At 39.0% G+C, this 25315-nt stretch overlaps 1 protein-coding gene across 1 annotated transcript in view; it reads right to left on the reverse strand.

Annotated features, from left to right (window-relative positions):
* The window catches only part of POU6F2 (POU class 6 homeobox 2), a 475368-nt gene that overhangs the window by 364101 nt on the left and 85952 nt on the right, over positions 1–25315 (reverse strand). The window contains exon 2 of the mRNA XM_084860397.1: positions 16149–16320. Coding sequence (XP_084716523.1) covers positions 16149–16320 — 172 coding nt within the window. The remainder of the gene's footprint in view (positions 1–16148; positions 16321–25315) is intronic.

Consider the following 25315-nt stretch of genomic DNA (forward strand, 5'->3'; position numbering starts at 1 on the left):
TCTTCTTGGAAGAAAGAAGAACCACCAGGGCAGGATCAGCATGACATTCTTCTCCTCTGGGGTAAATACTACACATTTTTGAGAGGCAGGCAAGTACAAATGCTTAACACTGCATTATATTAATAACACGCCTGAAGACAAATTTGCCACGAACCAATTAAATTATAGGAGAGAGTTACAAGCTCAGAACTACTTAGAACAAAAATAGGTGGGAGGTTTTAGAAAGTCATACCTATGAAAGAAACTCAAGGAAGAACTTCGAGTGTTGATTTATATACAAGCACAACTGACTACTGTATATAGGAATAGATGAAATCAGGTCTGCCCTCCTTATTCCTCAGGAGCACACGCATTTCTGGCCAACATGCTGTGACTATGCTCTAGGCCAGCTCAGGTAGAATACTGCCCAATGGCAAGCAATGTGGCAACTAGGCAGGGTGACAACTGAACCAGGCTACTGAAGGCTAAATCAGATGTGATGCAGAAGGCCTGTGAAGACTTAATGGACTTTTACATTTAAAAACAGCTGATTCAGATTGAAATTCCCTCTGAAATGGCTGTGTGCTAAACAGCAGAAGGGGCAATTTGAATCTGGAAAATGTGAGAAAAGTGAAACTCTCTTTCTCTTTGCACCAGTATCCCAATCCAAATCAGGCTCCGCACAGCAGCTTTTAGATTTTAAGAATGAGGACATGGGAGATCCTGTTCATGGATCGCCTGTATCACATCTACTGTAACTCTTAGTGACTATTGTTACGGACACGCTGAGGACTCCGGTCAAAAAGTGGGATACAAATTTCCAACTGAATAACAACAGTGGCACAGATGCTATGAATGTATGCCAACAATGCAAATCTGTTTGCATAAAAAAAGGGGGGGATGGATGACTGTTCGATCATTGCGAGCGGAGATGGGTCAAAGAAGATGCAGACAACCAGCTTGGGTTGAAAACTGGGCCACATTTTATTGAAATATTTGCAAAGGGGTAACTAGGACGGGCATCTAACTGTGTCAGCGGCTATCTGACACTTCTTGGGCGAAAACACACCCAGCCTGAGGGGTGGCGGTGATCTCACCATCCCTCCGGACTGCCCCTTCTGGGGAAGGTAGACCTTCCGGTGTCACCCCCAACCTGGTGCCACACAACACCTGGGTGAGTGAGTAGGGTTGGTCTCCCAGGCAACCCTTATCCCCCCACCGAGCCGCACAACCCGTTCGGGGGGCCTCAGGCATCACCTATCACCATAAAGTGCCTCTGCATGCACACCATCCCTACTCTCTTTCCTGTTTTGCCCGTCCTAGCCGCCAAGTGGAATGTGCCCGATGATATAGACCGTATTCCCCTATAGGACACACCCACCCCAACTAACAGTGTGATGTAGGCGAAAAAGACTCACAGTCCTAGGCCAATCGGACTGTGAGCCAAAAAATTCCTACATGGCTCCCGAAGGGGCAACCGGAAAAAACCTACACTGCTAAGGGGAGGGTGGGAGGGAGCTGTGACGCGCCAAAGAGCTGAGATTGGAAGGGGGAGCTGAGTTTAAGGCAGCTCAGCATGCCCCTCCCTGCATGGTGGTGCCACTGGGGTGCACCAATCAGAGGCCCCTACGTCTTGTCACCCCCCCGCCTGCAATGGCCCCCCCCTTTTAGCCAGACAAGCTGGCGCCGGGTAGGGCATGTCTTGGTAACATATTATGAAATGTCAAAACAAAACAAAGAACACCACCATACACGCTTTTAAAATATCCATTTCCTGCAACTATATCTTAATAATGATATTACGGGGTTGGACTCGATGATCTTATAGGCCCCTTCCAACCCTACTATTCTATCATATCTTATCAGAGGCATTTAAATAAATTTAGCTAAGGATCTTGCTCCTCCACTTCACTGAAATCCATCCTTGTCCCACTTTTTTTCTACTTTCCATGTAGGAAAATCAGCCCAATGCTCCTAGGCAAGTTTAAAACTGCAGTCTTTCATGGAGAATAAGTGCCACTGAAATCAGTGAGACTACCTTCCAAAAGCAATTTCAGACATTTGAGATTGTGGGGTGGGTGGGGGAGCAAAGAGGGGCTAGTAATTTATGTTTCCTGTGTTCACACTTCTTTGTGGTGTAAGAGTAGGTGCACCTCCCCTAATGTTCTGGCAACCAGTAACGAGCAATAATTAAAGAATGGTTGTAATTAAGTTAGGTCCAAAAATAATACTTTTAGGCATTAATTATTTAAATATTTAAAAATGCTGATATAAAGAAATATGAACAATACAGATAGCACAACTCTATGCATGCTTACTCAGAAGTAAGTCTTGCTGTATTTAATGAGACATACCTCCAAGTAAGATTGTGCATAGGACTGAAGCCTAAAAGCCTTATAATAATGAAATAATGGATAAGTAAAGTTTGGCAAATCATACAATTTCTTAAATTAACTGAAATTGTCAGATAAGATGATAGAAGGCATTAGAAATTACAGTTTAAACAAGACTGATGTCCTTCCATTGATTTTGGGCAGGTTAGGCAAAGTATTAATAGTAATTGCTTTAATATATTGTAATTTTTTATTGAAAATTGATTAATGGAAGGTAACATAATATAATATATTATTAAATGTGTGATAGAAATGTATAACTAAAGCCAGAACTTTGGATAAGTATTACATTATTTTATTTGTTCTATAGTTGCATTGGTGATAATGTATTCCTCTTCACACAATGCATCGTTACACTAAGGAATTCGCTACCACAAGACGTAGTGATGGCCACCAATTTGGATGGCTTTAAAAGGGAGTTAAGCAAATTCATGGAGGAGAAGGCTATCAATGGCTACTAGTCCTGATGCCAATATCCTACCTCCAGTATCAAAGGCAGCATGCCTATGTACACCAGTTCCTGGGGAATATGGGTGGGAGGATGCTGGATGCTGCAAGGATGTCCTCCTTGTGGGTTTCCTGTGGGCAGCTGGTTGCCCACTGTGTGAACAGAAAACTGGATGAATTCTTGGTCTGATCCAGCATGGCTCTTCCTATCATTCTAAAGCAAGGGTAGGAAAACTGTGACCTTCCAGACTATATTGGATTCCAACTCCTGCCAGTCCCAGCCAGCAGAGCCAATGGTGATGGATGATGGGTCCAGGGGTCCGACAACATCTGGAAGTCTGCAGGTTGTCCACTCCTCTTGTAGCATATTATAGATTATAGTTCTTGTTGTTGAAGTATATATGTGTACATTTATTTCAAAATGTAAAAAGAAAGAAAAAAAACAGAGGTTGCTTGCACTTTGTTTGACTTCCTACCCCATGCAAATTTGAAAGTCTAAAGCCATGTCAAGTATTTGTCCCTGACCTAGCAAAAGTTACAGAAATGGAAAAACATGCTGCTATTCATGGGTTTGACCTGTGCATGTAAAAGGCTGCTATGTACATAGGCAAAACCTCCATGTGGAACATACTAGAGATGGGTGAGAATTTTATTCCAGCTTGATTTTGATAAGAATTTACCTAAATTTTGAAAGTTCTCCATATTCGGGACAAAAAGAACTTGAGATTTTTAAAAAATTGAATGTGTGGAAAACTGAAACTGGACATACTTGAAGATCCAGACCCAGGGCTTTGAGTGCTTTGTTCTTAAAAGTCTGTATTTGAATCCCTGCGTATTCAACCATATTAGTGGTGGATTAGGGTCGTCGTCTCTTTTTTATGGCAGGGTCCTCATCTTTAACAGCTATATAGCAGGCAGGTACATCCTCTCCATGTGGGGAACAGCTGTACCTATTGAATTTGGCTGGTGCAGATGAGTGAGAATCTTGTTTCAGCTTGTTTTTTATAAGAATTTACCAAAAATCTGCAAAGTTCTTCATATTTGGGAAAGAAAGAACTTGAGATTTAAAAAATTCGAATATGGAGAAAGTGAAACTGACAGATTCGCCCATCCCTAACTTGTACAATCAGGATCACCAGTTTCTGGAGTGGCATTCCCTCTCACTCCCTGAAGGGGTAATGGGCACTGACCATCAGTCTTTCAAGGAGATTCTCATGCACCATAGAGCTGGACAGGAGTACAGATGGGTCAGAATTCACTGTGTTTAGGATCAGTGTATAAAAGTGTGCTTTGAATAAATCAAATGAACTTAAATACATAAAATGTTACTGTTTTGTTATTCCCTATTACAGTAACCCACCAAAGCCTAAATAGTTTTAGCAAAGTAATGTGTGCCTGGACTTTCAGCCCCATTAATCAATCAGCTATAGCTTTGGCTGATTGATCTACTAATTAAATTGATTAACAGAACAATCCTACGCATGTCTACTCAGAAGTAAGTCGCACTGAGTTCAATGGGACTTACTCCTAGGGAAGTATACAGCAGGGGGTAGGCAACATGGTGCCCATAGGCATCAATGTGTGGCCCCAGAGAATTTTCGTGGAACCTACCAAGCTCTATGCTTCCCACTTTTAATAAAAACTAATACATTTTCTTACTGGCAGCTGGGACTGCGGTGAAATAGCTTTCTGTTGGAACTGAAAACTGTGGGATCAAGGAGCTGTTTAGTGTATTGGTGCTCAGACCCCACCTTTGCCTTGTACTCAGTCTTTTGAGCAGGTTACCTGTCCTTTGTCATGCCTGCCATGGCAACCATCTTGTGGCGGTGCCCAGGACAGTTTCTCAAATTGCCAAATGTGCCCACAGCCTTAAAAGTTTGCCTACTCCTGGTATGTAGGGTTCAACCTAAAGCTTGCAACCCTACGAAACACTGTTGGAATTTAAACAACAGCTGAAGGCAAAAAAGGATGGAATTTCATCCTTCAGAGAGGAAAGGACATTGGATATAATCTCTTTTTACCAATTTGAAAAGAAAAAATTGACATGGAACTAACAAGTAATAGGCTAATGTTAAAAAGACAGATAACATTTTAAGGGGCTACATTTTGATTAAATACTTGAAATACTTAGAAAGCAAATACCATTTCAGCTTCTTTAAGGGCAGGCTGAGTCAGATGGAATACAGTATTATTATTCTCCTGATGACCTCTGCATTCAGACTAAATGGGCTTTGTCCCATTCTGATAGTGTCAAAACTGTATCACAACATAGCGAAGGAGATGTCACAATATAAATATGCCTCTGTTTCCTTGTGTTTTACAACCTGATTTTTACAAAACGATAAAGAATCAGGCAGGAGCATTAAAATGCTCACACTCACACCTTTTTTTCAAACAGGATTTTAGAAGGAAATATTACTGATGAAACTCATTAATTAATAGTGCATAAAACATGTGTCTAACCAGAAATTTGTGATGGTTGCAGGGCCGAGGTCAAGAGAATCATCATAAATTAAGACCAAAAAGCAAAAACATGGATACAAGTAAATGAATATGTTAACATGATAGTTATTTGAAGTTTGCTGTGTCTCTGTGTGTGGGGGGGTAATTTTCCATCCACATAGACAGTGTACATTTACATCAGTGCACATTTACATCCTATACTTGTGATGCCACAGGTAATCTCTAATTGGGGCTTTACATGGCTGCTCTTCTGGAATATATTACTTAAAAATATGTCCCAATGATTTCAGTGGAATTATCTGCCTAATAAGAGTACAAGACAACCTTTTTAAATATAATTGCTTTGACCTAGGTTTTAGTGAAATCAGTAAGTCTTCTTTAGGATTGAGATGCAAAGAAGGGTCCATTGTTCAGTAGTAGAGTATATGCTTATATGAACACTTGAAATATATAGAATGATTTATCAGCCTCCAGTATCTTACAAAAACAATGCTAAGTGCCAAATAGAAGAGGAGAAAGCTTTGTATAGAAAAAGATTTAAACGACAAAGTTACAACAGCACCAGAAAGGAGCAAAAGGTAAGACTGAAATCAGAATAACAGTATGATATAGGATAAAAAGTTAGAGAGAAAAGTGATCTGCAGAAAGGTATTGAAAGTGATGCCAAGCAAATCTAAGATTTGGGCAAATCTAAGTTTTCCTCTGCCTAATCTCTACTTTCCATGGAGAGTTTGAGTAAATAACTATATCCCATTTTCTCTCCCTTTGCTTCTTCATATCCATCTCCTTTTAATGCGTCTGATGTATTATTAATCTCAAACATAAACTGGCAAGGTTCTCAATCCAAGAACATACCATTTCTCTCACAAATTACACGTTTGCTTAGAAACATGTTCCTTTAGAAACAGCATGCATTTAAACTGTAGACTATTAGAAACTTTATAGGAACAAATATCTTGGGGATAATTTTTTTCTAAGTAAAAAGGTAGAACTTAAAAAGGCGCTTAAAAGTTGAAATTGATAAAACTTAAAAAGTGCTTAACTTTGACTGAATCATTCTTCAACTGATGAAGGATCCATTCATCTGACAGATTAAAAATATTTATAGAATATCTCAGGGGAATTGTTAGAAAAAGTTTGGCCAAGATTTAACTTTCCTGTATGTGTGTGACTGAGTTACCTAAAGATGACTTTATTTTGAAAATATACCTTAAAAGTAATTGAAAAAATATGGCTTTATATCCAATATTATACTAGCAGAAAAAGTACAATGGCTTGCACTGTTCCACTAGCAGTTACACAACTACTAGTGGAACAACTACTAGTGGAACAACTAGCACAAGCGGTGCAAGAGACATTGAGCCTGATGGCCTTAACGGCCTGCGGAAGGCCTTGTGGAATAGCTTGTGGAATTACCTTATAGAATGGCTTGCAGAAGTGGAATCAAAATATTGGACACTTGCACATGGATGAGAGAATGGGGTTTCTGCACATGGCTGAAGTTCTACACTAGTAGAATGACACCTTTGGATACAACACAGAAGTTACATTGACTTTGCCTGAAATTCCAAAATTGATTCTCCACAGAAATTCAAAACATGAAATAAAATCAGAGGGTTCCAATTTTTCATTTGCTAACAGCAGCTCACTAGTTTATAGCCAATTTACCTGCACTATAATTTTAGTTTCTTTGGTCCCAGTCCAGTGTACACATGAGTAGCAGTGAACTGTTCAAATGGCAGTCCACATACGCATCTTCTTAGCTCAATGTGGCAATCAGATGTTTGGTGTGGTCATCTTCGACAGCAACAGTAATATGGGTGGTAGGAAGAGGATACTGTCCTCATGATCCAGAGAAGCAATTGGCGCTGCCAAAGCTAACAGCACTGATCTGGGCTACATGTGCAGTTCCAGATCCAGCAACAGAAATGGCATGCACAGTTCTGATTACTGGAAGTGGCAATCTAGCACCAGTAATTATGCAAACAACTCCCGTTTGCCATTATGATTCTTCATTCAGCTGGGGACGTGTACATGAGAGCCACCTCATCTGTGCTCATCATCCTCTCTGAATCAGAACAAATGAAAAAATGAACTAATTCGGGAGATGGAGGGATGCTGGGAGTTGCAGGACTTTTTTCTGTCTAAACATGCATAGGATTATGCCCCAAATATCTTTTGGTACAACTTTCCCTGCAAACTGAATTTTTCACCTGTTTTCATAAGCAATTTTGTTTAGCATGATTGGCCGAATTGCTGTTCTTGAGCATGTCTGCAAGGATTTATACTCAAGACCGAGTAATCATGTTATGATTCTGGTAGTAGTTTTGTACATAATGTTGACTCATTATTTGTTTACTTGTTATATTTGTATCCTCTCCTTCCTCCAAGAAGCTCAGAGCATCAATTTAAACACTGATACGGGTTGGCATACCAGAGAGAGAGAAATTAGTGTCTGATTTATATCCATAAAAGAAATATTATGCCTGTAACTTTCCACTCAGATACACTCACTGAAGTTATGTGGAAACCATTGAGGGAAGTAACTGCATGTAACACAGTGCAAGATAGCAGCCTAAAACCTCACAAACCACTGAAACTGATGGGAACAAAAATAGGTAATATTCACAGTATTTTCTCATAATATTTTAATATATTATTTTAGCCATAATGCAAAGAAGCTCCGGAGTATGGGCTTGGGAGAACCATGTATACAGTAGGTGCTTTCTAAGTTTCTCTTGCTGTCAAAGAGGCAAGCAGTTCTTTGGACTGAAAAGCGGCTTGCTTCTTTGGCAGTCAGAAAACTCTGCTGTTACCAGCTGTGGTTTGTTCGTTTTTTACCATATGTACCTATATTTCCTTTGTTCTACAGACTTTCTTACTAAAGTTGTTTGACAGATAATCAATGATATATCATAAGACAAAACACACTTGAGTGGTGGTGGGTTAGGAACAGACTTTACTGGAGATATAACAAACTTATATCTCAAGGTAAGTTGGCTGAGGTCAGCCCCATGGTCAGCAACCCTTGCAAGCAGAAGAAGGAAGAAGATAGGAGAGTAGAGGGAGGAAACAAGGAAAAGGCAGAATGACATCCCAGAGATCCCCTCCCACCTCACTCAGGTACATATTAACCCTTCAAGTTCAGGTTAAGTATCTCATGGCCCTTGTCCCTCCAACAGTATCAGATTTCTGGGATCACATTTTTAATCAGATTTCTATTATTACTAAACAATTAGTTCCCCAAAACCCAGTACTTGCACTCCTTTCCCAATTTATAGGTACAGAATTATTACATAGGGAATATATTTTTTCTTTTAACAGCAGCGTGACTTATAATAGCAGGGGGATGGAAATCTTCCGATTTAGAGATTTGGTATAGTCATGTATGGAAGCTTGCCCTGATAGAAAAGCTAACTCATAACTTATGTATGGCAAAGGGGCATACTAATTCTGAGGCATATGATACTACTTGGCTTCCTTTTGTTACCCATTTAACTGAAATCTCTTAATAAAGATTATTTTTAAAAATCGCACCCTCCTGCTCATGTCCCCTAGCAACTGGTATTCAGACATACTGGCTCTGGCAGTGTAGGTAATCTAGAGCCACAATAGTACTAATCACAAATATCCATCATTGGTAATTATAGTGTTGTTCGTTTATTTATTTATTGTTATAAATAAATAAATGAATGCCGTATTTATATAGCCATTCCATAATAGAGGTTTTCTGGTTTTGAAAAGCTGGGCTTCACTTATTTTAAAGGTCATTGGACAATATTTTGCAAATACTTTATTATGAAAAAACAAATGCATAAATGTGCAATTTTTATTTATTTATTTAAAATCTTTCTTGGCCGCCCTTCAGGGCAGAAGCCCCTCCCAACGCAGCTTACAGCAATAAAATACAAAAACTGTCTATACTACAAAAATACATGTCCAAGTAATTGGAGTGTAAATCTTAACATGTGTGTTGCCAGAATATATATAATTATACATAGTTCATAAGCTGAACTAAGAATACAGCATTCCACTCAAGATAACAAACTCTTTTGTACCCTCTTGAACATGGATGACTTCAAGGCATAGCAAGGGATAGAAGGATAGCAAGATAGCTATCCACCATCCTATTTACTCCCCCACCTTTCAGTCACAGTATATTAAGGTCCCATACAGCATGGATTAAATACTTTATCTTCCAATAGTGGCTTTGCCACTCCTTCGCTCCCTCAAACAAGTTCTCCAGGAGTTGATCATGCCCTTGAAACATCAATGCTTCCTAATGGAACTTTGGGAAGATCTACTTATTACTGCACACACCCGATCCTTCTCCAACTTCTCTGACGGAAAAGCAACATCTCTTAACTGGGTTTTGAAACATACACAAACATAAATCTAGGCCATGGGCAGCATGGGGGTCTCTGTTGGTGTTGAAGAGCAGGCTCAATTTCATACACTGGACACACTGTAACAACTATAATGTGAGCTTCCTTTCTTCTCAGAGCAACCTGACAATGACTTTGGCTGACCATAATCTTAAGGGCCAGTGTCTATTTGGTCTTCTATCCTGAAATCTGAAAATCTTACTCATGCAATAAATTATAATAATTTGTTAATTAAATGTTTGACCCATTTCATAACTATGATAAATAAAGATAGGTTCTAGGAAACGTGTGTATTCATATGCCTAGTATTGCCAAAGAAAGTAGCAAGCCCAAATTGACCTAGCAAATGGCCAAAACCCAATTATATTTCTATATGTACAGTACAGATATACATGTAGAAATATATCCTATATATTCTATATATATTACAGGAGCTATTAAGCACATTTCACTTTTTGTTTGGGACCCTGATCCAAAAGTCCATGTAAATAGCTGCCAGTATTTAGTGATGTTCTCGCTCCCCAAACATCTGTTGGCATTTGACTTCAGGTGAACACTGTAGTCTTCATCTAGCCAGTTAAGCACTTTAAATCCCCCCCCCCGCCCAATCAATAGGAACCAAGAGTGCAACAATTACTGTGCATAATTCCTAGGCACAGTTAACTGAGAGTATGGGCCAAACTTAAATGAGATGCTGAGATATTCATGATCAAATTACCCACAGATTTTTTTTCATTCATTTATGTGAGCAGGGGCTGAAATGGATCAGAGAAGGTAGTGTTTAACCTTTTTCCACTGTGCCATTTTCCCAATCTAAATTGCCCCCCAAAGCTGTTATTTGTTGTGTAGGGGGAAACATAGAAGTATTCATATGGTGCCTGTATTTTTTCCCCATTGAGGCAAACAGCTACTCCAGGGAAGGAAATGGTTTAGACTAAGTAAATGGTGCAGGGGGAAGGATTAAACACACCTTCCCCCCAGTGCCATACCCCCAGTCTGATATCTGGAATTTCACAGCTGCTTTGAACCAAAGCAAACCTCCTGAGAGATCTGATCATGGATCACCCCGGCATTTGATCTAGTCAGACACATTGATCATACATAGGATATAAAAGTCTTCAACTCTGGCAAGATCGTGCACTGTTTTGTTTTAATATGGCGGAATAAAACACTAGATTTCAGTATTTTCTAGCATGTCTGAAAAAGCACGCAGTCTCCATCATAGGTAAAGATAATGTTAATTTTTATATGATTAACGAATATGCCCAAGTGAAATCTAGTGCCAGCAAACACTATCCTACTTGCACCCACCAGCGTCCCATGATAAAGGCTGTGTTCAGATCTCCATTGCAATAAAATAATATTTATTTCTAGCAACAACAACCAAATCAAAACCAAATACTGCTGTTACAATAATAAAGCAGTCTTGCAATTTACAAAATGAATGTGTTGACTTGAATGTGCCCATCACAAACATATTTTCAATTAGGGTCACATGTATAGGAAAACAGGATTGGATTATACATGACAAGCTGGCCCAGTTTGCACATCACAACAACCCACATTTTTAAAAAACTGTGGGTTATCATGAATGAGCTCAAACAACCCCAATCACTCCTGCTGCAAGTGGGAGCAGCTAAACAACACAGAAACCTTTAATTCATGGTTTGGTTAGAATTCCGTGTGAACCGAACTCTGGCTTGACTCTCCCCCTGTTGGGTTGTTTAGCTAGCTTGTTTGGGCTCATTCATGATAACGCACAATTTTTGAAAAAAAATATGGCCTGTCATGACATGCAAACTGGACCATTATTTGTAATTTATTATTGTTGTTATTATTTTAATTGTTCCCATTCTCTCATTGGTAATGTCTGTCAAAATCAAAGATCATCGACTCTATTGATTTCATTGTCACTTGGACTGGACCTCAAACAGAAGGCTTTTGCTTTACAAATTAACTCTATTTACTATACTTTCAAATCCCATGTTTCAGTCCTAACAGCCTCATCCTATGCTATTTTGCACTAAGCTTCCAGTGTTGGCATAAGGGCACCTCTCAACCTCTTGCTCTGAGTCTGGTAACAGCCTCTATGTGGCACACCAACACAACACAAGACATTCTGGGAGCAGAGAAGAAAGGGAAAGAAGGTGCTGCCAGTGGCACCGTATGTCATCAGAGATACCTTGTTCTCCCTAAACCTGGGGTGACTTTACTTTGTCATAAGGTTGTAGTAAGGCGCTGTAGTAAGGGGACTACAGATGGAGGGTAAACTACAGTAGCGAACAGGACCAGGGCTATCATCCTAGACATTTGACGCCCTTTCACATAAACAGTCTCAAATGCCTAGAACAAAAATGTAGTTCTGAAATGAATGAATGAACAATAACGTATTATCCTATTAGGTTAAATATATTCTGCAGGTCCAATTATACAGTACATATTCTGTCTACAGTTATCCTTCTAAGGGACCATGTTTTGTGTCAGTGTCATGAACTGGAAGTACAATGCTACAATGAACACATACTTATTAACTCTCTGAAGAGCAGCAAGCCTAGAAATTCAGTTATTCAGCAAACTTTCTACTTGGCTCTTAATAGGAGTCAGCTTTTTCTCCAGTATTAACAGTAGCACTTCATGATACATGGAATTCAGTGACTTCATGTCTCTCAATGAAATCTGGATTTATATCACATGAATGTAATGTAGTTCTTCTAACTATGCAAGTTAAGCAAAATATTGCTTTGGATGTAATACTTTAGAGAACACAATGGTCTTTTAACAGGACTTTCATATTCACTTTAAATGTTACTTATGATTGTTCTGATGATATTTCCCCAGACTTGAACACATAAAGCTTTGTTCATAGGAAAGATGGCCAATGTTTACATGTTGGCAAGCATGTGAATTAAGTTTTCATTATTTAAGGGAGGAAGGAATTTTTAAAATGTAATAGGGTATGTATCTGCATGTACACATGCACTACAGATCAGGAAATATAAATAGCTTTAAACCAGTTTATATTAGCTAAGGATCTATATCAAAGTTCTTAACAGTTGTTTGAAAGCTAAATAAACTAGAATGGTATTCTTGAAGATCAAAAAGCTGTTGTCTTCGATTTCTGTGCCACTAGTAGCAAAGTATACATTTTGGAGGCTATCCAAAAGTGTGTTGTATTACCTTCACAAGCTGAAAAAGAAAGAGTACTATCAATCTTAATCCTGAATCTCTGCCACCTGAAACTGGAGCTACTACTGCTGGAAAACAGCCAGTTTCCTACTATGTCCTATCAGATATTAACACATAAAACCATCTAACACTACAATTGCGGGAAACGGTGAGATACTACAACACAGGGTGTTTTTGAGTGGCAGTTGAGGGCCTCAGCCATTATTTCATCTCCTTGTCATTTGAAATAATAGTTATTCACTTGACAACAATTCATGGCCCTACATAAGAATAAAAATGCTTAATAGAATAATGGAAGTAACGCATTCCTAAGTCATTACAAAATTATAAAATGACACCAAAGTAACTAATGTAATAACTAAAATCCACATTTCTAAACACTGGGAAACTGTTAGAGGGGAGAACAATATCTTCGGAAACTTCCATATAAGAGAACTAATTTTGAAGGACACTTAATTAACAATACAAAATCATTTCATAAACAACAGCTCTAACATAGGTTGACTATTCCCATGTGTCTATGATATACTTTCTTGCCTTCTATAGCCACTACCCCATTCCTCTCTCTTTGTCCCCTTACAGCCTGCAATTACACATCTCTCTCTGTGTGTATGTATGTATGTATGTATACGTATAGGTATAGGTATATGTGTATAATCTGAATGGAAAGTACAATCCTTTAATAGCCCATACAAATTTTCAGAGGGATGGGAAAGGCTTTTCCCAGAATTTTGCCAATGAAATCAATGGGATGGTTCATGGATTAAGGTTGTACTTCTACTCACGTTTACCTGATATAAAGTCCAATTGACCTCAATGGGGCTTTCTTCTGAGTGAACATACACAGGACTGCACTGTAACTGTTCAGTCTTATACGTATCTACTCAGAGGTAAGTCCCATTGAGTTCAATGGAGTTTATGCCAGCTATGCATGCATAGGATTGCCGCCTAAGTGGCTTAAAGAAGACTGTTCTTAGCTGCTCATTCCAGGTTCAAACACATGCAACCTAGGGTCATAATCTTACTGCTGTCTTTTGGTGCTGTTGCCATAATACTCCATCCAGCCAAAATTCAACACAAAATTCAAGTTGCATTAATATAAATGGGAGAAATTTGGGTTTCATTCCTATGCCTACTTAAGTGGAAGTAAGCCCCACTGAATTCAATGGGACTTACTTTTGAATAGACATGTACAAGATTGTGCTGTACAAGATTGCACTTTGATTTCAAGTGCTTAACAGCAGTTGAAATAAAAGGTTTACATAGTGCTAAAGTGGCTTGTACTCCAATTTACATATACATTAACTTATGAAAACCCAATTTAGAGTCACTTTGCTTGCATATTTTTCAGCATGAACTGACCTGTTGCAATTTAATTCTATGATCATTTAAAATAATAAGAAACCTATGTTTATTCTAACAGTACCTGAACGGAAGTTTTCTACTACGATAAGTGACTGTAAGATGATGATTAGGGAGGTGGTATCTTTTATTATAAAACTTTTCTGAAACATGCAGCATAACCAGCAAGCAGTCTAGAATACAAATAGTTTTGTTAATAGTTTGATATATAAATGTATTTTGAAGTGAATTGTATTGACTAATGAACTGCCAAAGTAGTCAGATATTATTATTAATCTCTGGCTTTAAAAAACACATGAACATTTTTAAAAGATTATTTAAACTGTTTACATGTTAGTTTGAAATATCAGGGTTTTTTAAAAAAAATTAAAGAATCACAATTCATTCTCTTCACGGCATGGATTAAATTAGATGTCAACTAAACATTACCACGTGAAAGGGATTTTTTGTGTCTTTTCATAGAAACAAATATCACTAACACAATATATTTAAATGGAAATGACAATCTATAGTGGGCATTACATAATTAAACTATAATGATTTGGTTGGCCGTGTTATATAATTACATTATTTTGTGAATCTACCTGTCTGTCTAAAAATGATAGGGCATCGCTTTTGATCAATATTGCATGGACCTTTTGCAAAAATCATTTTGCAGCTTCATGCTGTAGCACAAATACAGACATCTGAGCATATTTTCAGTCTTTTTAGAGATTTTTAAAAACACACATAATTTTGGTTGCTTTTAAGGTATATTCCTCTACCAAACAAGATACTTCTGTAAAATACAAAATATATGTTTCCTACACATGCTTCCTAATGTTCTTCTTGAAATGTTGCACGTGGAAATAATTAAAAGGGACTATTTCAAAAGCAATTGCTGTAGAATCCAAATGTCACATTGTGCTATGTAGTACAGCTCCAGCACAGACGTATATCAGCATCTATCACTCAAGCACACCCCCGAACACGCTCTGCTCCCTTTTCTGATTAGAGATTACAGTTGCTTGAGTTGTCTTACAGGGTGTCACTGGTTTGAATGACAGATGTCTAGGCTGAAGCGCCACACTTCTTATTTTCATTTTGGATATGAAACCAATATTCCTGAAAGGCTATATTTTCATTAGCTATTAATCCAGCTGTTTAAAATATACAGTCTATATCCTCATGCATCTTGAGAGGGAGGTATATTTGCTTTGCTAACTGAAATTGTAAAATATATTTCTAAGCAATATGATTTCATTTCATTCTTTCATTTAAAATACATACCGAATAATTCTTATGTTTACACTGAATAATCGCAAAAGCTTTTCTAGAATGGTATAATAATGTCTAATAAAAGATGAAAGAAATATGATCCCTTTTTAAAGAGCTACACACCAAACAAAACGGAGGAAAAAACCTCACTTCAAAATGCTTAAGAAAAGTTTACTGTGGACAAAAGTGTTCAGAGAGGTCATTTTCAAGGGGTTTTCAAGAAAAATCTAAACCGTTCACTACACACCTGCAAATTTCAATGTACACACCTAATTCTAAACAAAAGCAAACGCACCAAAACAGGAGCTTACTTTTCTGGACAACATGGTAACACTAACAGCCAACAGACAAAAGGTAGCAACCTATGAGCCACTTGTGCAAGAGTAGCATTGTTGATGCCCCATTGATGTCTATGGGACAATTGCCAAACTACTCTGGAGTATGTGATGTGCAAATTGTACCTAGTCCACAATGCAATGGCATTTCTCAGGACAAACTTTTGCCAGTTAGCAAGCGCACACTTTCAAGCTGGACAGAGAAAGCTTGTGCATGCTCTTCCCACAACAGAAGTTGGTTCCACCAAGTGTCGCCTTATCTCCTTTCTCTCCCCTCACATTCTGTGGCACCAGTGCAGAGGCAACAACACTCCAGACACGAAATACCTAGACAGACTTACCGAAGAGCTTGCTGGGAGTGTCCTCGTTGTCATTTGATTCCACAGGCGCAAGCAGGGGCTCATTCAGCTCGTTGTCTGAAGCAGCTGCCTTGTCCTCACCTCTCAACTCTGCATTCATTTCACTCTGCAGTGACAGCAAGGGCTTACTGACTTGTCCAGCTATCATTGGATCCTAGGATGGGGGGAAAAAAGAATGAGGGGGGAAAAGTGGCAGCTTTGGTGTGCGTATTCTATCTCCCACTCCCTCGCTCTCCCTTTCTTTCTCTTACACACATACATACACACTCTCTCTCTCTTTCTCTTATCTCTGGCTGCTCCTGCTGTTATTGCTGGCTGCAGTCAAGTGAAGAGCTATTACAGATCCAATGAGTTTTCCATTACTCCCCACCCTATTAAAGCTCAACTAGCATGTGAGAGATTCCGGATGCTTTGGAGGAAAACTTCAGTAAAAGCTACATAACCAACACAGCTTTAATTGTGGGATGTGCTTCTTTGTGTGTTATGTTTTTACACCTCACTCTTCACTAGTTTAATGCGGTAAGGAAGGGGATTGCTGCAAGTGTGGTCCAGCAATGCATTTTTTTTTTTTTTAATAAAGCCTGTGGATGTCCTAGAGCTCTCTCTCAAAAAGAAAAGCATTCTCACTGGCACAACATTAATCAAGTCAGAAGCAAATCAACCATGTTCACAGTACTAAAATGTTTCCATAACACTATATAGTAATAATTTAAAAATAAAATAAAAGAGAAGTATTTTATTTCATCACATATAATGAAGACAAGAAAATGAAAGACAAGAAAACTCTTTTGTCTTTGGGTTATTAGGCTTCAAAAGTCCATAATCTCACAGTTAAGCAATATATATATATAGAGAGAGAGAGAGAGAGAGAGAAAGGGAAAGACAAATGAAACAAACATATTCACATTTTTAAAAGACAAACTTGCAAAAGATACTTACAAAATTTTTGCAATCATTCTTGTGTTTTGGACATTATATTTCCATAATGCATATATGCAATATATATGTATATTGTTTTTAAAAAAAGGCTCCTGATTATCTGAATCTATTTTATCTTCTCGATCAGAGGTTCTGGGGGAGGGGGAAGGTCAGTTATGACTTCCAAAAACAGTCTATTGTTTGCTTTGCCAGTAAACCAACAAATACTAGGGAGGGGGGAAGCCAAGAAGAAACAAGCCACCCTGTTGTGCGATCTCCCAACTATTTATTACTAAGTTCATGCCCAAATGGTTCTTATGCAGAGAACAGGTGACCAGCGTGCAAGTAGGTTGGTTAGCATGTTCCCTCTGCCCATTTGCACATTGGTCGATGGTTGCCTATGGGTTTTTTAATGTATTCATGTCTGAAAAGTGAATTTGATATGACACATGATAATCTATGAAAATGTTAATCAATACAAATAGTTTAAGCTGTCATCAAATGCACTTCTTTAGTCAATACTCATATCGCCGAAAACAATGTCACTGTCACCAGGGTTTAATTTGCACAGCACTTAAATATTGGACTCTGTGCATCAATGCACTCTTCTTCAAATACTGTAGGTAAACACATTTTCTCCCTATTTAAGGCTGAAGCACTCAGTGCACATTTAGTTCAAGCCGAATCCTCCCTTTTGAATACCTTGATAGGTCCACTGGAGGGCAAAATTAATACTTAATTGAATCTCACAGTCATCAAAATAATCAATACTTTTTTATTATTTATTCTTTACAGTCTGTTGACTGTTTCAAACCTCAGAGGAAATAGGGTGTGTGTGTGTGTGGGGGGGGAAGGATTCATGGCTTTGAAACACTGTCATTTAACAAGGTAATTTTCAGTGGGACATTAGAGGTTGTGAAACATATAATAAAACAAAAATGGTGGCTTATAATAGGAAGAAAGAAAAGAATTATATTTCTGCCATCTAACAAAACAGGATAAATAAAAAAGAAGCAAGTACAGGGAGAGAGAAAGGAGGGGAGGAGGGGAGGAGAGAGACTGGCTTTTGAAGGGTTTTATCATATCAAGAGCAGAGCTGAGCTTTCATAATGCTGACATTTCTCATCCTGACAATCCTAAACAAGTGGAAAGGATGAGATCGGAGATATCATCTTTCATCACATTCCCCAGCTTAAGAACCAACATGACAGCTTCTCTCCCCTTTACACTGTTAATTACTAAATAAAATACTACTCTCTGTCAGCATTAGATTATTGCAGATAGGAACCACTAACGTTACTCCATTGTTGTTGATGTTGTTATTGTTTTGGGGGTGTTGTTTTTAAGCCCAGTAATACCTACCTTGAGCTTCTCAGAAAATACATTGAGCTGCTATCAACATATTTGAAATATAATCCATTAAATCAGTGATGCAAATTCACATCATTTTCTGATGAAATTGCTAGTATTTATGATGTATCAATTAGTGAGAATTTGGTAAACATTTTCTAGAAATGTGGGGGTGGGAAGAGCCAGGCATTCAAGAACGCTGAATATTTATTTTCTTTTAAAAATGATTTTATTCAATTAAGTGTAATCAAAATCGATTCGATTACACTTAACCGGCTTATTATTCAAATTATTTGCATCCCAGCCTTTATTCAAGGAAAAGTTGATATCTGGGTTGTAACCCAATTTTATCTTTACAACGACCGTTTAAGATAGGTTAGGCTAAGTGCTAGCAAGCTGCGTAGCTGAGTAGGAGATCTGAACCCAGGTTTCCCTGGTCAAAGACCCAATAGTCTATCCACTACACACATCTGGGCCCTAACCTTGTTTCCTCCAATATCTCTTGCAGCAGTTCTGCCAGTACCTGGGAAGTGCTGGTTAGTTCTGACCTTTAATGCTCTTCAAGGACGGGGATCTGCATATCTTAGGAGAGCACCTCTCCCGATTCATTCCCTCTACCCTGAACAGATGCGAAGGACTTGCTCCAAAACCCTTTAAGCAAGAAACAAGATCACAGACCTAGTTCTCACAAACAGCAAATGTGGTGCTAATAAACCACTGTCTGGGGCAAACTGCAGGTGAGCATAGAAGGCTGGTATGTTAGGGAGAAAGCTAGGCTAGAACTGTTCCTCCAGGCTGCTAGGTCTCTGTATGCAAGATTTTTTGTTGTTGTATGGAAAAGCAACGTGAATCACCTCCTGCAACCTAAAGTATTGCAGTCCAAATGCCACCTCCTCTGCTGCTTGTGGGCAACAGATTAAAAACTCTACTTTTAACTGTTGCACTACATATTGTAGTTTTTATCTTCAGATATTTAAGGCTCTGGATGAATTGGAATGTATGAATCAATCAAGTCATCCTCCAGAATGGCGCCACATGTGAACCTTGTGCACATCGAACAGTTTTCAAGGAAAGCCTGGGACATCATGCATCCCCCAAACCATCATGGAGGTATTTGCTTCTGCTTCCAGAGGAGGAAGAAAATCAGGTGCAGAGGCTAGGATACACAAAGATAACTGGGATGCAGAAAACTAAGGCTGCCACAATCCCATAGGCCAGGGGTGGGGAACCCCAAGGTATTAAGACTACAACTCCCATCAGCACCAGACAGCATGGCTAGGGATTACAGGAGTTGTAATTTAGAACCTGGAAGGCCACAGGGTCCCCACCCCTGTTATACATAGCTGGAGCAGACATGGCTCTGCTCAGCAACTGCCCAGCACAGTTTTAAAACATTTCAAGCCTGTATACATTTGCAACTATTTAATTTCTTTGTCTGTGTTCTTAAATGGTTCTATCATCAAACTAAATTGTTTTTGTTTTGTTGTTTAAAAACTCTTTTGGCGTTACTGTGAGTACGTGCTATCAAAGAACTTCAGGGTTTTCAATTAGGATGAAGCTTATGATAATTACACACAGCTAATTCATGATCCCACACATTATTAGCCTGCCTTAAATTAATACAGGTACTGCCTGACCCAGCAGTGCAGGGCCCATTGAAATAAACAGGACTTATGCTGGCGCAGTATTTGAATGAGCCTGTCGCTCGTTAGCAAGGCTAGGAAATGTTAAAAATATGCGTACACATTTAAAAAAAAACAACCCAATCAAGGCTATCAAAGAACAGAGTTCTCTTCACTGCACTAATATTTAAAATATGATGATGCTTTTTCAGAGCAAAATGACTGGAACATTTGTAAATCTCCACCTAATATTAACACTGTGTGAGAAATACACAAAGTCCTGCTGCACTTAATTGTGTTTTAGAACGGCATATTTAACAAACACAGGTACTCTTCTGGAGTTGGTCTTTTTCAAGTTAATACTTTGTATGGATTCAAACAGTGGCATGGTTAAATAAATAAATAAATATGATGGTGATGATTGTTCAGTCGTTCAGTCGTGTCCGACTCTTCGTGACCCCATGGACCATAGCACGCCAGGCCTTCCTGTCCTGCGTTCTCTCCCGGAGCGTGCTCAAGTCCATATTCATTGCATCAGTGATGCTATCTAGCCATCTCATCCTCTGCCGTCCCCTTCTCCTTTTGCCTTCAATCTTTCCCAGCATCAGGGTCTTTTCCAGAGAGTTTTCTCTTCGCATTAGGTGGCCAAAATATTTGAGCTTCAGCTTCAGTATCTGTCCTTCCAATGAGCACTCAGGGTTGATTTCCTTTAGTATGGACTGGTTTGACCTCCTTGTAGTCCAGGGGACTCGTAAGAGTCTTCTCCCCTTTATTCCTTACTCCCAGGACAAACCTTGTCCCAAAGACTTAACTATGTGATGAAATAAGGATTAACTGGGGGGGATAGAGAGGGTGTAGAAATTGTTGGGCACAAGGAAACCCGGTGGGTGTATATCTGGATGAATTAGCTTATGGCACATTGTGGGCCAAGCAATTTTTTAAAGGATAGGTGTTCTGTTCTGTAAGAGCTCTGAGGAAGACAGAAATCCCAGAGATGCCACAGTGGTCCTCTGTGTGGGACTCCCTTATAGTTTCTGGGGTTGTCATAAGGATTGATAAGATAATGTATGAAGCAGTATGTAAAGGCTAAATAATAATATTATTAGAAGCTGACTGCAGGCCATTCATTACTTGTTTGAATTACCTATCCCAGGACCAAATTATGCATGAAGTTAAATGCCTCTTTGAATCTAAGGGGCAGGTTTTTACATCAGCTTGGAGGACTAATAATGAACAGGATCAGAGCAGGCATGGAGGCTGAATTTTTAACACTCCCCCCCCCCGTGATACCCAACAATTAGGGGATAAGCATGATGACATCACACCATGATCCAACCAATTAAATCTGGATATGTGACAAAATCATGATGCCAATTCAGAGTGAGGACAGGAAGGGTTGCCCTCACTCTGAAAGGGTGTACACTTTTGCTCAGCTCACAATTCTCCCAACAACAACACACTCACATTCTGCTTTTACCCTAGATGACACCCACGACCTCTAGAAGTCATCTGAGGTACATGGAATTTATCAAAGCTGAGATGTGTAAGACTTTGGAGTGGTTTTCATTATGCCTGCAGATTGCACCAATGGCTATACTTGAGTGACTGTATGCATAAGTGATAGGGCTGCCTTGATATGGGCACAGGAATAGGGGAAGGAAGGCAGAGGGATTGTGGGAATGAGATGCTGGAATTTGGAGTGTTTGATGATGACTGAGGGAAAGAGAGGAGAGAAGCTGTGAATGCCTGAACTTGGAACAGTGACTGGGTTGTGATGGAGTAGAATTGAAATCACATGGTAACTGCAAATATTAAAGGGGGGGGAGTTTGTGTACATGTGTGTACACATGGGGGCATGAGGGTTGGATACAAAGATTAATTAAAATGGAAAAGTTTAAATTGCCAACAGCTCAAAAATTCAAACCAGGCTATGAAAAAAGCAGCCAGCTCAGTTATCACATAAATTGCATAAATCTGTAGGTACATCTGGAGTGTGGACTGAAAGGCTGGGAACAGCATCAAAATTGAAAATTGGTTTTCATCAGACGAGAACATAAACCTATTTTTTTAAAAATAGACTCAGTTCATATATGATCATCATAAGCTGCAGAATTGGTTCTACTATGCCTTTGAAGTAGTAGTGAGTTCCACAAGGTGCTCATTAATCACTAATTTAATTGACCATCGCTAAAAATTAACCATAAAAAAGCAAAATGTGGAAGAGGCCAATATCATGATTAAGCACATAAATAAGAAAAATAAAACCCCACCATTTAACTGCCTCTCCTAAATTATTATTTGTGGTTCTTTCTTTCCTCAGCAGAACTCTGGAGAAAGTTGTCTCTTCATTCACTTCTCATGACACCTGATGACTTCTATCCTGGTATTTCTCTGAGTGTGAGATGAACAAAACTGCTGATGTTTGATTTAAAAAAAAAAACTTTTCTCTTGATCCAATCTCCATCAATCAGCCATATTCTCCTTCTGTAGCATCTTATGCCAGAATCTGGTATCTCCAACATTTTTCTTTTTCCAAACATCCCCCTGTATGGTTCTCTTGAGGGATTTATTTCATCATCTTCCCATAACTATGAATTAGTACTTGTCTGTCACTGTCCAGAGATATCCATTCCTAATTCCATGTTCCTGATCTCCAGAAATGGATGCCAGTTGGAATGTTTGGGTTCATCATAACATTTGTCATGTATATTGCATTATGTGCATGCATATTTCCTTGAAGTCAAGCCACTGAAGAGCAGCTCTGACAATGAGCCCAAGGAAAGAGCTTCAGGAAGTTCAGAGACATAGTAGCTCCAGCTGAGGAGTAGATCATGGAGTCTCTTGTGGAAGATGACCTGTTGACGCTGTAACTTTAAGACCAGAGTGAGCAGTTGGAGCCCCCGGGGTGACCCACTTCCCAACTGCCCAGGATTCCATGCTTCTCTGTAAATCCTTGTCAGATATGTCAACATCAGGTGAAAAGCTATAAAACATCATAGAAGTGAAAGACTTCAGGCTGGAGTACAGACGTGGGCAACTTGTGGCACTCCATACATTTTAGCCTACAACTCCCATCATCCCTCACCGCTATGCCGGCTAGGGCTGATGGAAATTATAGGCCAAAACATCTGGAGAGCCACAAGTTGCCCACCCATTTTAAGCCTTATCCACTGTGTCCTTGGAAAAGTCATCAGGGCCTAATCCTAGATATCAGCTATCCAGTAGCTCACTGGATTAAGTTGTCTGCTGATCCCTGGAGTTGTCCAGGGAGTGGTAGATCCTCTGTCTGACCTGAAACTCTGTCTGTGTTCAGCATTCTCCCAAACTGTCTCTTCGCTCCCATTGCCAAGTTCCAGTTACCACTGCCTCTCATCTATTCACATGCCCAGCCAGGTCTTAGTGGACCATGTCTAGTACCTGTTCGGACCAACTGGCCAAAAGAGGACACTCAGTGGCATAGTACAGTATGGGATGTTTGCAAAAGAATAAGAATATTGTGAGGGCAGAACACAGGAGAACTATTAAATACACTGGATTTTCTGGGTTTTTCATGCAAATCAAGTTCAGTGACAGCATTGCATATTTTTCTACAGCTGACAGAATGTTCAGAATAATATGCAGAGGCATCACAATATAAATCCCACAATTTGTTTCTTTCCATAGTATCATGCCAATAGATGCTTTCAGGTCATTATGCTCTTTTTACCACTGCTGCAGCAATCTTGACTAGCATGAACATTTCTGCACATGGTATGCTGTTCCACATCTTTCTTGTCTCATTCTGAAGTCCAAATATCTTCTTAGGATGTCACTACCAACACAATGTAACAAATATTGAGCTTTGGTTATTGGGCGGTATAGAAATGAAATAAATAAATAAATAAAATATAGTTCAAAGGTTTACATCATCTTTTCTGCAGAAAACTGACCCTTTGTACAATTTCTTTAATATTCTCTTAAAAGAGATCTCCACTTTCCACTTCTAAGGTGTAGAATCTTGGAAATAGAACTTTAAATGTTTCTTTCTCAACATTTTACTGCTTTACAGTGTGAGTTGCTGTGACTGGTTTCAACATTATGATCTTTCCTCTGAGGAATTAAAACTTACTGTCATCACTTCCCACTTTGATTACTTCACATAGAGGATTTTTAGGCCCTTCCAAACCTACCAGTTTCTAACCTCAAGGGGATTTCTAACTCTACAGCCAAGCTAATTCCTGTTACTGCAGAAGAACTGTATTATCCTTTCTTCTCCCACTCAATTCCTTGTCAGCACCACCAGCTTTTAATTCTTTTTGGCATTCATTTAAAAAGTATACTAGTAGTATACACACACGCGCGCACACACAATCTCATTGGGCTGAGTCACATCCTGCCTTCCGATGCCACTTTAAGAACTTTTTAGTTACCTTCATCTTACTATTTATGTTCTCTTTTCCGGACAAAACTAGAAATGCTGCCTGACAAAACCAGACCTTTGGTGATGTTTTAGTAGCATTGTAAGCCCTATCCAAATACATCTGTCTTTTTTTTTTTTTTTTAAGGGGGTTATGTTCTTCTTTTCATCTTTCTAGAAGTTGTAAGATTAGGGTGTGCTAAACCTGAAAATTAATGCTTGGGTCCTTTAATCACATCCAAATTGGAAATGCCTAACATCTATGGCGCTTCAGGAAACAGAAGTACCTTTTTTTGTTTTTTCTGTTTCTTTCAAGAATGCTTGAGCTGAGGGTGTCCTGCTTGATAATAGTTCTTGTCTGATTTGAAGTTATATCCTTTGCAGTTATTAATACTTTGGACATAAACGTTGGTCACAATTCCAAAATATTCATAGCTTGATTTCAGCCACTGGTAAAATGCAGCAACTCACCCACAACTCTCTCCCCAGCTCACCAATCATCCGCCAGTGTCCCATATATCTGCTGACTTCACCCATGTCTCTCTCCAGCTTGCCTCCAGTCACTTAATTTATGAAGGAGAGAGAGATTGAGAGAGAGAGAGAGAGAGAGAGAGAAAGAACCCATAGTTTTCCATCTTGGGGAGAAAACTGAGATATAGAACTGGGTAAGATCAATAAAACTATGTTACTACATCACAAAGCAACTCCCTATTTTCCCAAGTGGCTTCACACTTGGGAAGGAGCTTCACACTTGGGAATGAAGTACAATGATGTAGGCTTCCCTGAAGATTGGGGCCTTAATGTGGATTATCATCAACTGCTTCAACCTATGCCTCAATCCTCTTAAAACTAGCTTTAAACTA

The sequence above is a fragment of the Heloderma suspectum genome, chromosome 5 (assembly GCF_057233095.1).
Source record: "Heloderma suspectum isolate Gila_16-S chromosome 5, 16-S_ref, whole genome shotgun sequence".
NCBI classification, from domain to species: domain Eukaryota; kingdom Metazoa; phylum Chordata; class Lepidosauria; order Squamata; family Helodermatidae; genus Heloderma; species Heloderma suspectum.